This window comes from Moschus berezovskii, chromosome 9 (genome assembly GCF_049115385.1).
Source record: "Moschus berezovskii isolate FMDL1 chromosome 9, NW_MosBer_1.0, whole genome shotgun sequence".
NCBI lineage: Eukaryota > Metazoa > Chordata > Mammalia > Artiodactyla > Moschidae > Moschus > Moschus berezovskii.
The window spans coordinates 20,783,271-20,795,708 of NC_142468.1; the positions used below are offsets into that span (position 1 = coordinate 20,783,271).

Sequence of the window (12,438 nt, forward strand, 5' to 3'; positions counted from 1 at the left end):
GAAACAGGGAAAGGTTGGTAAAAGAGTACAAACAGTTATAAGGCAGAATTTAGGTAAGGTGTGGGCAAAATGAATAAAGAGGGTCAAAAGGCACAAACTTCCAGTTTTAAGATAAAGCATCACCGACTCTGTGGACATGAGTTTGAGTGTACTCCGGGAGTTGGTGATGGACAGGGAGGTCTGGCGTGCTGTGATTCATGGGGTCGCGGAGAGTCGGACACGACTGAGCGACTGAACTGAACTGAACTGAAGTACTGAAAGGGTAATGCAGCACAGTGACCAGAGTTAATGATACTGCATTGCGTATGTGAAAGTTGCTAAGAGGATAGAACCTTAAAGGTTCTCACCATAAGAAAAAATATTTGTAATTATCTATAGTGGCTTCCCCGGTGGCTCAGACAGGAAAGAATCTGCCTGCAATGCGGGAGAACCAGGTTCAATCCCTGGGTTGAGAAGATCCCCTGTAGAAGGAAATGGCAACCCACTCCAGTATTCTTGCCTGGAGAATTCCATGGACAGAGGAGCCTGATGGGCTACAGTCCATGCAATTGTAAAGAGCTGGACATGACTGAGCAACTAACACATGGAGACAGATATTAATCAGATTTATTGTGGTGCTCATTTTGCAATATACCTCAATATTGAAACTAACATAATGTTATTTGTCAATTATACCTTAATAAAAAATTAAAATAATAAACTTTTAAAAATTTTAAAAAGATGAATAAAGTCTGAGAAACTAATAAATAACACAGTGACTATAGTTGATAACACTGTATTGCAGAACTGAAATTTGTTAAGAGAGCAAATTTAAACATTCTTACCAATAAAAAAAAAAAGGTAAATATGTGAGGTGATAAATGTGTTAACTTGATGGGGGGCAATCTTTCACAATGTATATCAAATCATCATCATGTACACTTTAAATATCTTAATTTTTGTCAACTATATGTCAATACAGCTTGGAAAAAAGAAAAATAATACATCTTGGAAATCACACATTTGCACATAAAAATCTATTTTTATTCATTTTCATGACTGTATGGTATTCCATTGTAGGGCTATACCATAATTAATTTAATTAGTCACAAATGACAAATATTGGGTCATTTACAACTTTTGCTGTTATAAACACTTCTATGATAAAATCTTTGTATATAATCTTTACTCATTTACATAACCAAATCTGCACATTTATTCTATTACAATGGGGAACATCTAAAACTCAGACAGTCTGGTATAAAATGCCATGGCCAAGAAAGAAGGAAAAAAACATATATCTCCCTGCCTGTCTTAGGACACAAGGTACTAGTTGGCAGCTTTACAACTGTTGCTCTTCTGCTACATAATTAGAGTTAAACTGGCTTTTGGAAAATTAGAAAACTTACTGCACTGTTAACTTCTATGGCTGCAATTTCCAAATAATGACCCATTTTCCAAAACATATTCTCCAAACACAGATCTGAAACCTTTATACCAGGATGCTTTAGATGGTGTACCTGGGAGAGCTTGGATTTGGATCTCATTCATTACCTCTAGTTCTTCCTTGGGCCATCATCAAGCATCTCCCTCTCTGCTCAATTTCCTACCTCCCCTTCTAAATGCAATCAAGCCTCAGATCTTTTTTAGAAAACAAAACTCAGGAAACAATCATCTCATGCACACAGCCTTCTCAACTATATTCTACAGAGAGTAGAAAACGTTTCCTTAATATCAATTCAAATCTAAATTTCTATTAATCTAGCTAGTTTCCTCAGCCAAAATACCAAAAAAAAAGCTATTTTGCTCAAGCCACCAATATCCTATTAACTGCCAAATTAAAAAAAAATTTTTTCACGTTGTACCACCTCTGAAGTTTCCTTTGTTGGGTTTTGTTTCATTCACTGCTTAATATTCATTGCTTAAATATTGGCATTTCCCAGGGTTATATCCATGTCCATTTTCTCCTGTCAACCCAGGGTAGCAATCTTTTTCTTATACTTTAATTTGCTGATGAATTCTAAATCTTTCCATCATTACCACAAATAACTACCCACTATGTATCCCTGGATACCCCATTAATGCCAACAAATAGAAGTGTCTAAATGTAAACAATCCCCTTCCCCAGTAAACTCAAAGACTTCCAATCATGTGCATTAATATCACTATGTAATCAGCTGTTCAAACCAGCACCCACCCAGAAGTCATCCCAGATCCTACTTGGGCTTTTTTCTCTTTAATCACTGAGTTCCCAAATATATTCACTGAGTCCATTTTTCATTAAGTCCCTTATCATTTTAAGATGGCAGCACAAGAGACTCCCTACTTCTGATCCTACCTGCTTGTATTTCACACTGGGGACCAAGTAATCTTTTTAAAATGCCAACACTGATCATTTCCTTGCCTTACCTCAAATTATTTTGATGGTCTTCCATCTCCACCCAATACATTCAGGACAAAAGATATTTCAAAATCCAGCCGTTGCTTACCTTTCCAGCCTTACTGTAGGCCATCTTTCCTCATGTACCCAAATTTCCAACAATTCCAAATTATTTGCTGTTTCCTGTACACAACACACTTTCTTTACAACTCGATGGTTCTTCATCCCTTGTTTCAACTAGCTAATTCCTACTGTCCTTCAAATTTTGGTAAAAAAACCACCCCCTTGGAAAATCATCTCTAATCCCTTTAGGCTGAAGAGGATAATGTCTTAGTTCATATACCTGTAATACTCTGTTTCACAGCCTTCATCCCCTCTATTCACCCTCAGTTAAGAGCATCAATTAACCTGTTAACCACAGTTAACACACTGGCAACTGAAAAGCAGAAAATGGTACTTAGCACAGAACTAGGCACAGAGTAAGCACAGTAAATGCTGCTGAGCACATGAATCAAGGAAGGATGCTATGAGCCCCTTCTCATAACCCTTTCAACCCTATTATTCTCTGTTTATCTTGTATTAATCACCGAAACGAATACCAAGAATTGTTTATGAGAAAGCTAAAATGTTTACTTATAATTTGGTGACACTTAAAAATGGAGTTAATAGGGCTCATCAAATTTCTTCTAAACTAATAATGACATTAAATATCAGTGCATTTATTTTTACTAGACTGAATCTTAAATTGCATTACTTGAACTTGTTCTCTAAGTTTGAAAAAAATCTCGGTATGAAGAGTAGTTACACATATTCTTAAGGAAAAATCTAAAATTAATTTCATATTCTGTTATCACCATGCCCCACCTCTATCCTAGACCAGCTTAGTTTTTAATAATCTGCTTCTAATATTAACCTGTTATTACTGCATGGAAAAGAATTTTCTTTTAATAATAATTAACTATAAAATTTCAAATTCAAAATAAATGAGAATGAGAATAATGCTCAACATATTAAGACCATGGAAATTAATACTGAAGACATACCAGGAAAAAAGTAATTAGTCAATTTAAAACAATTTTCATATATTAATAGAAAAGTAGCCTTAATGACAAAACACACTACATATAATGCTCACCTTTAAGGCCCCATAACATAATCCATACAGTAAGGCTACCGCCACAATACTGCAGACGAAACTGTAAAGTGCTGCAAGCAGGCTTGTAGTGGCTAGACAGGAAAGAGAAAAGAAATCAACATTCATAAACATATAAATGGATGGAAAAAACTGATATAAAAAAGTCACTGGGAAGTATTTTAAATGGTATGATACTGAGTATAATTAAATATCTACTTGCTTAATTTATAAAAACTGAGTTTCTTCATCCTGTCCTTTCAAAAAATTTTGAAATGATACAGGTCTACTACAGACAATTTCTGATACAAGGTAAAATATATTTACCTTGGAAGTAATAAAGTAATAAAAAACCTTTTTTTATTTGTTTTATTTTACTACTATATTTATCTATAGTAGAAAAAATTATACCTATATTGTGCTTTAAGAATGTACCTTATTATTTATAAGTTTGGGAAAATAAAGTTCAAAGAGCCTCAAAAGAAACTAGAAATGTATTTTCACTAAAAGATGTTAGTCTGCCTATGTAAACAGAACTTGTGCTACAACAGAAGTAAATTTATATTCCTATAATCAGTTAATTAATTCTCACAAAAAGTATAGATCTGACTAATTACTAACAACAAAAAAACAGATCCAATGGGATTACTAATAATAAGGAAGAAAGGATGGCTAAAATGACAGACTTCCAACAGTAATTTTATATGGTGACCTTAAAAAAAAAACTACAAGAAAAATTTTTATTTAGGAGATATTAAAAAGCTTACACCTAGCACAAGTTTATAAATTATGATGAAGCCCACTATTTTAAATTATCTACACTAAACCTTCTCCACAGATTAATATAGCACCTACAATAGCCCCCTAAATACTGAAATTGCTTTCTACCCATTAAGCTGTGCTGAATACCAACTGTTCTTAATTCATGCTCCTTCAAAATTTCAAAACATTAAAAATGCTCTAGATACACAGCAACATAGAAAAAGCTTAGCTTCTATTTAAAATTTAAACCATAATATCAACACTTTATCAGTAGAGATAATTTCAATGCTGAACTTGGGAGATAAAGACAGCAAAATGTGATGAATAAAGGTCAGTAATTTCTTTCCCTTTCATATTTTTTTTTCTAGCTGTACACTTATCTCTCAGTAAAATGTTGGATGGTTAAACTAAATAAGGGTATATTTTAACCTCAGTTAACCACAGACCAAAGTGTTATTTTAAAGTTCTGCAGAACATTATTCCAGAGTAATTTTGGTATGGTCTTAATTATTTTGAAAATAGAATGTACATACAACAGGGGAATACATTTCTAATGGTATCAATTCATATCCACATATTCTACTCTAAAGGCAGAGATATTTCTAAAAATCTTATTTAGTAAAATGTAAAAGCATTCTGGTTTAGGTGTCCCACTTTTGCTTCATTGACTATGCCAAAGCCTTTGACTGTGTGGATCACAATAAACTGTGGAAAATTCTTCAAGAGATGGGAATACCAGACCGCCTGACCTGCCTCCTGAGAAGTCTGTATGCAGGTCAAGAAGCAACATTTAGAACTGAACATGGAACAACAGACTGGTTCCAAATAGGAAAAGGAGTACCTCAAGGCTGTATATTGTCACCCTGCTAGTTTAACTTATATGCAGAGTACATCATGAGGAATGCTGGGCTGGAGGAAACACAAGCAGGAATCAAGATTGCTGGGAGAAATATCAATAACCTCAGATATGCAGATGACACCACCCTTATGGCAGAAAGTGAAGAAGAACTAAAGAGCCTCCTGATGAAAGTGAAAGAGGAGAGCGAAAAAGTTGGCTTAAAGCTCAACATTCAGAAAACTAAGATCATGGCATCTGGTCCCATCACTTCATGGCAAATAGATGGGGAAATAGTGGCAGACTTTATTTTTTTGGGCTCCAAAATCACTGCAGATGGTGACTGCAGCTATGAAATTAAAAGATGCTTACTCCTTGGAAGGAAAGTTATGACCAACCTAGATAGTATATTAAAAAGCAGAGACATTACTTTGCCAACAAAGGTCCACCTAATCAAAGCTATGGTTTTTCCAGTGGTCATGTATGGATGTGAGAGTTGGACTGTGAAGAAAGCTGATCGCCGAAGAATTGATGCTTCTGAACTGTGGTGTTGGAGAAGACTCTTGAGAGTCCCTTGGACTGCAAGGAGACCCAACCAGTCCATCCTAAAGGAGATCAGTCCTGAATATTCATTGGAAGGACTGACGCTGAAGCTGAAACTCCAATACTTGGGCCACCTGATACAAAATGATTTGTTGGAAAAGACCCTGATGCCAGGAAAGACTGAAGGCAGGAGGAGAAGGGGACAACAGAGGATGAGATGGTTGGATGGCATCACCAACTCAATGGACATGAATTTGAGTAAACTCTGGGAATTGGTGATGGATAGGGAGGCCTGGCATGCTGCAGTCCTTGAGGTTGCAAAGTGTCGGATACGACTGAGCGACTGAACTGAACTGATTCTAAAAATGAAACAAAGCTCTGAAACTAAATATATAGAATATCAAATGCATACACTAGTTCAAAATGTAAATATAATGCCATAAATCAGAGCTCAAACTATTTGATCTTTTATAAATATTTCATAAGTCTATATAAGTTCCATGTAACTCACTGTAACTTTAAGGTAACAGTATTTTAACACTTGTTACAAATCAACTCCATCCATTATTCCCAGATCTTTCACTAAAGCGGCAGACTTGACTATTTTTTTCCTATATACAAACTAATTCCTGTGCAATCTTTAATTATTAAATAGTGCCTTTTCTTTCTAATTTCAATTCTAAAATAGAAACTGGAAAAGAAACTTAATGGTCAGTTTATTGTTTAATGATCTGGAAAAGTAATACTTTAAACTTAATTTCTATAAGGAAGTACTCACCATTACCACCAAAGATATGAATATCCAATTGTTCACAAAGGTACATCACAAATGTATTCACCTGAGGCAGGAGACCAATGAAAAATACTATTGGGAAACAGAGTGTAAACACTACAGAAGGAAAGAAAAGCAAGTTAAAAATAGCATGTCCCATCCATCCTTTTGTTCACCTAAGATCATAAAATAAATGATAAAAAGGAACCCAAAATTAATATAGATTACTAAGCAAGTTTCTTACAATTGCTAGAAACTACAAAGCAAATTTCTTAAAGTTACCATTTTAAATTATTTCTCTACATAACTGCCTGAGGATTAAATAATCTTTCCAACTATGAACAATTTAGTGTTTCACATAACAGGAACTTGAGATAAAGATCCAAGGGAAATCTCTCATTCCATAGGCTACATTTGTTCATCATCAGGTTTTTCATTCCTGGTGCCCTACAGTTTTTTCGTTCCTTACTGAGAGGATACTAAATAAACAGCAAAATAAGTCCACCAAAACTATTTTTACCTATATAATCAGTCTATTGATCAGTGAATGGTTTGTATACAAATAATGTTAAGACCTACAATACCTTAAGATGACTCACCTATAACTAAATCCCTGGCTGATATAAGCACCAGAGGATTGGTGAAAGTTATTCCATATAATTTGAACTTGGTTGTCGTTAGGTTTCTGCTACCATAATCCAAGAGCCAAATAAGACCACAGCACAAACAGAAATAAACTGGTCTACTGTAGGCAATGATACGATTATGACCCTGAAAAGGACATTAAAAAGAAGCCAGTTTAGTTAATTTGAAGAGTCACAACTAGCTACTGAGATCTTTGATGGCTTATATTCTGAAGATTCATAATGTTTCCATATGAAGTCAGGTTTCTGACTGTGGCAGAAGGGAATTACAAATATGGAAAGGAGGAAGAACAGAATAAACCTTAGGATATTAGATTGAAATTAAGTATCAGTATGAACTCATTATTTTTAATAATGCAGACAGATGAATAAATGTGTGAGTACATGTGTATACATATATTTTTCCAGTTTTATCCACTGAGAGGACCTAGCAGCAATGACAGTCTAGTAATAAAGATTACTAGCAAACCGATCTTAGTTTATAAATAACAATACTCACTAAAAGGAACCAAGGATCCACAGAGAAAAGGTTGGTTTCAGGCTAAGACAGGGAAAGTATAAGATGAGCCTGGAATAAATTACTGTGCTCCAAATGGAGAAAACACTTTTAAAATGATAAAGGTATGTCAAAAGGACAAGGAAGGCCGCTGACGGGTTCTCAATGGCCAAATCAGGGACAATTTGAACATCAAAAGTAATGATAGTGACATTATGGTCCATTTGATAAAGTAAGAGTCTGTGAAACCACACCAATACAAGAAAAGGGAAAGTTCTTACTTACAATAAGAAGTCAACTAATAAATATGGAAGGAAACATGGACCTAAAAAAATCACTATCTGGTCACCAAGAAATGATAACTGATTCAGCCAAGAAACATCAACAGATATTAAAAGCAAGTCAGTGGAGATGTGCAGAGCAACAGGATATACACACAATCTCAAGTATCTCTATACAGTTATTGACTACAAGAGAAAAATGATAAGATTAGAGTATTGGTTCTCAAGGGCCGGGGGCGGGCGGGGGCTGGGGGAGATTTCACCCTCCAGGGGACACCTGGTAAAGTCTGCACACTGCGGTTGTCACAACTAGGGTGAGTATGCTATCGGCATCTAGTGGGTAGAAGTCGGAGATGATGCTAAACATCCTTCAACGCATAGGACAGAGCCTCCCCACCCCAAACCTTCACCAAACAATTATCCGGCCCAGAATGTTAACACTGCAGAGTTTGAAAAACACTGCAGACACTATCCTTAGACAAAAGATCAGTTATCACCAGTAAATGCATAAATCAGTTATTATGTGCTTCCTTATATGATACACTGAGAACATATTGCTTTTGTAATATTTCTACCAAAAAAGGAGAGCCTGTATCTAATAAGAACTATCAGACAAAGTCAAACTGAAGGTCGTGTATAAAATAACTAGCCTGTATGGAAGAGGTCAGTCTTCACTCCAATCCCAAAGAAAGGCAATGCCAAAGAATGCTCTAACTACTGCACAATTGCACTCATCTCACACGCTAGTAAAGTCATGCTCAAAATTCTCCAAGGCAGGCTTCAGCAGTATGTAAACCGTGAAATCCCAGATGTTCAAGCAGGTTTTAGAAAAGGCAGAGGCACCAGAGATCAAATTGCTAACATCCGCTGGATCATCAAAAAAGCAAGAGAGTTCCAGAAAAACATCTATTTCTGCTTCATTGACTATGCCAAAGCCTTTGACTGTGTCGATCACAATAAACTGTGGAACATTCTGAAAGAGATGGGAATCCCAGACCACCTGACCTGCCTCTTGAGAAACCTGTATGCAGGTCAGGAAGCAACAGTCAGAACTGTACATGGAACAACAGACTGGTTCCAAATAGGAAAAGGTGTACGTCAAGGTTGTATATTGTCACCCTGCTTATTTAACTTATATGCAGAGTACATCATGAGGAACGCTGGGCTGGAAGAAGCACAAGCTGGAATCAAGATTGCTGGGAGAAATATCAATAACCTCAGATATGCAGATGACACTACCCTTATGGCAGAAAGTGAAGAGGAACTCAAAAGCCTCTTGATGAAAGTGAAAGAGGAGAGTGAAAAGGTTGGCTTGAAGCTCAACATTCAGAAAACAAAGATCATGGCATCTGGTCCCATCACTTCATGGGAAATAGATGGAAAAACAGTGGAAACAGTGTCAGACTTTATTTTTTTGGGCTCCAAAATCACTGCAGATGCTGATTGCAGCCAGGAAATTAAAAGACGCTTGCTCCTTGGAAGGAAAGTTATGACCAACCTTGATAGTATATTAAAAAGCAGAGACATTACTTTGCCAACCAAGGTCCGTCTAGTCAAGGCAATGGTTTTTCCCGTGGTCATGTATGGATGTGAGAGTTGGACTGTGAAGAAGGCTGATCGCCGAAGAATCGATGCTTTTGAACTGTGGTGTTGGAGAAGACTCTTGAGAGTCCCTTATACTGCAAGGAGATCCAACCAATCCATTCTAGAGGAGATCAATCCTGGATGTTCATTGGAGGGACTGATGCTAAAGCTGAAACTGCAATACTTTGGCCACCTCATGCGACGAGTTGACTCACTGGAAAAGACTCTGATGCTGGGAAAGGTTGGGGGTGGGAGAAGAAGGGGACGACGGAGAATGAGATGGCTGGATGGCATCACTGACTCTGTGGACATGAGTTTGAGTGTACTCCGGGAGTTGGTGATGGACAGGGAGGCCTGGCGTGCTGTGATTCATGGGGTCGCGGAGAGTCGGACACGACTGAGCGACTGATCTGATCTGATTCATTAAAAACATCAACATTGTGTCAAATACTGAGGAACTGCCCTAGATTAAAGGAGACTACAAAGAACAAATGCACAATCGTGGAGTTTCTTCTGCCAATGAGAAAATACTACCACAAATCTTAATTCAATCTGACATATGACCAAAAAAATGGTTCTTGAGGAATGTCAAGGAATCACAAGTTTTAGGTGTATCAGAGTGACTTACATGTCTAGGAGAAGAAGAATCTGGTTGAACACTCTAAAAAAGAAACAGAAAGATAGATTATACTATTGAAGACCTGGGAATTTTACATTAACTTCCAAAATACCTGAAATAATTTTAAGTGAATATCCCATAGCTAAGTCATGACCTATAGGTCATTAATTCTGCTGAAGCATCAACAGAAGATGAAACATCAGCCCCACTCAAATCTTTCCTAACGCTTAACCTTATTATGTTTCTGAAATAGCATATAACAGCTGATAGATCCATCTTACTGCTTGGCGCATTAGAACACCTAAGTACAATTAAGGCAGAATGCTTTCTTATGGCAACATCACTCCATTCAGGAAATGCACACACTATGAGCGAGCTTATAAAAAGGATTCCAGTTATGCCCCAAACCCAAGCTTACTAAACAATTCAATGGCAGTTGTATTAAGTATACATTTAATATGATGCACTTTCACATCAAACTCAGATAAGTTATATCCTTCTAAGAGACTTCATCAATTTTCCATAAAAACGTTCAAAAGGTATTATGCAGTTACCTCCCAAATGATGACTTTTCTCCCGAGTTGGAGTTCATTTTCAACAGTATACCAAAGTATTTCACTAGGATAGTCTGTTGCCATCCTATAACTCAACACCAGACTAAGATCACAGAGTTTGACACATAGCCCTTGTCTGGTCTCTTTAAACTCAATTTGAATGTTTATCCTCCTTAAGCTCTGTTCCTGCCTTTCTTATTTCTGTTTATGATATTACTATTCTGTAGTCAAGTAGATTTTAAAAATCTCAAATACTTAAAAAATCTCATTCATCTTTTGCCTTTTCCATATCTAACCATATTAAGCAGTGGACAAAATTAACAGGGTAAGAAACACTGAATCAAGGGAATGAATTTAAATGGTTTAAGACAATAAAGGGATGGTTTAATGGGAACTGAAACAAAAAGGACAAAGTCCAGACATTTTAACACAGAATCACCAAATTTAATCAGAGAGACTTTAGCTAATGTTATTAAAGGTCAAGAAGGAAGGAACAGAGGCTCTAAGATCTGGGATGGTATACTACTACCAAATCCTAGAGGAGGAAATGGCAATCTACTATAGTATTCTGCCTGCAGAATACCATGGACAGAGGAGCGTGGTGGGTGACAGTCCATGGGGTCACAAAGAGTCAGACACAATTGAGTACACACATGTACAGACTACGATCAAAAGCAAAAGAACCGGGAGAGGAAAATATCAGAAGACGACGATGTGCCCTTTTCAGAATATGCCCAGCTTCCTCTTAGATATATAGGACTAAAGCTTATGAGAAAGGTGAAGACTGTGAAATTAAAATCTGGACATGATTTATATAGAAGTATGTAAGAGTGACAAAGTAATAAAAGAGGATGACTTCATTGGCAAGGAACTGCAAAATGAAAAGAGGGCCAAATAAAACCCTAGCAAATTCTCGTAAATTAAGAAGTGGTCAAAAGAACAAAGAGGCATCAACAAAGAAAACTAAAGTTGCTTGAAAAGTAGGATAACCACGAGGGAAGTATAAGATCACAGATCAACAATGAGGAAAACACAAGAACGGAGCAGCTCTCACAGAGAACACAGATTAAGACCACAGATTCGGCAACCAGAGACTATTAGCTCAGAGACTGTGACTTCAGCACTGCAACGAGGACAAGAGCAGGTGGCACAGGTGGCTTACTCTAGACGTCTGGAAATGGAGAGAGAAGCAAGCAAGGATAGCTGATGGTGTAAACAGAACTAAACAAAGTTCTCAGGATGGGATAGGGTTTTGCATGTTAGTATGTACAAGGCAAATAAACAGAACTGACTAAGAAAGGGAAGAAAACAGCTCGTGTTACCCGTGCACAGTCATGCTGCATGGAGGGTAAAAATTTTGGTATTTAATTCTCCCATTTATGGAAAGCTTAAAATTGGTATTTCAGAGCCACTATTTGAACAAAAGCAAAGGGATGCCAATCATGTGGTCTTGGTGTCCTCAAAGAAATAAATATGCTAGTTTTGACATTATTCTATCTACCAATGATGATTTTAACAAATTTCACCTACATAATAGAACACTTAAAATATGAGACTAGGAGGGTTAATTTCGATAAATTAAAAAGAAATGAATTTCAAGAACTCAAATTCTTGGGAATTCCCTGGCAGTTCAGTGGTTAGGACTTGGTGATTTCACTGCTGGGGTCTGGGTTAAATCCCTAGTCACGGAACTAAGATTCCACAAACCATGTTCAGTTCAGTTCTGTTCCTCAGTCATGTCCGATTCTTTGAGACCCCTTGAGGCGATGCCAAAAAAAAAAAACCAAAACTCTTTTAATAGGTGCCCAAATATTTAATACAAAAAAAACTTTAGGAAGTTTAATTCACATATCATTT

At 36.6% G+C, this 12,438-nt stretch overlaps 1 protein-coding gene across 5 annotated transcripts in view; it reads right to left on the bottom strand.

The window, feature by feature from the left end:
* The window catches only part of PCNX1 (pecanex 1), a 187,112-nt gene that overhangs the window by 66,061 nt on the left and 108,613 nt on the right, over positions 1–12,438 (bottom strand). For all 5 annotated transcript variants that reach the window (XM_055436674.2, XM_055436675.2, XM_055436673.2 and 2 more), the window contains 4 exons: positions 10,037–10,069; positions 7,003–7,174; positions 6,410–6,520; positions 3,495–3,586 (listed from right to left, as the gene is read on the bottom strand). In XM_055436674.2, the coding sequence (XP_055292649.2) occupies positions 3,495–3,586; positions 6,410–6,520; positions 7,003–7,174; positions 10,037–10,069 (408 nt within the window). The remainder of the gene's footprint in view (positions 1–3,494; positions 3,587–6,409; positions 6,521–7,002; positions 7,175–10,036; positions 10,070–12,438) is intronic.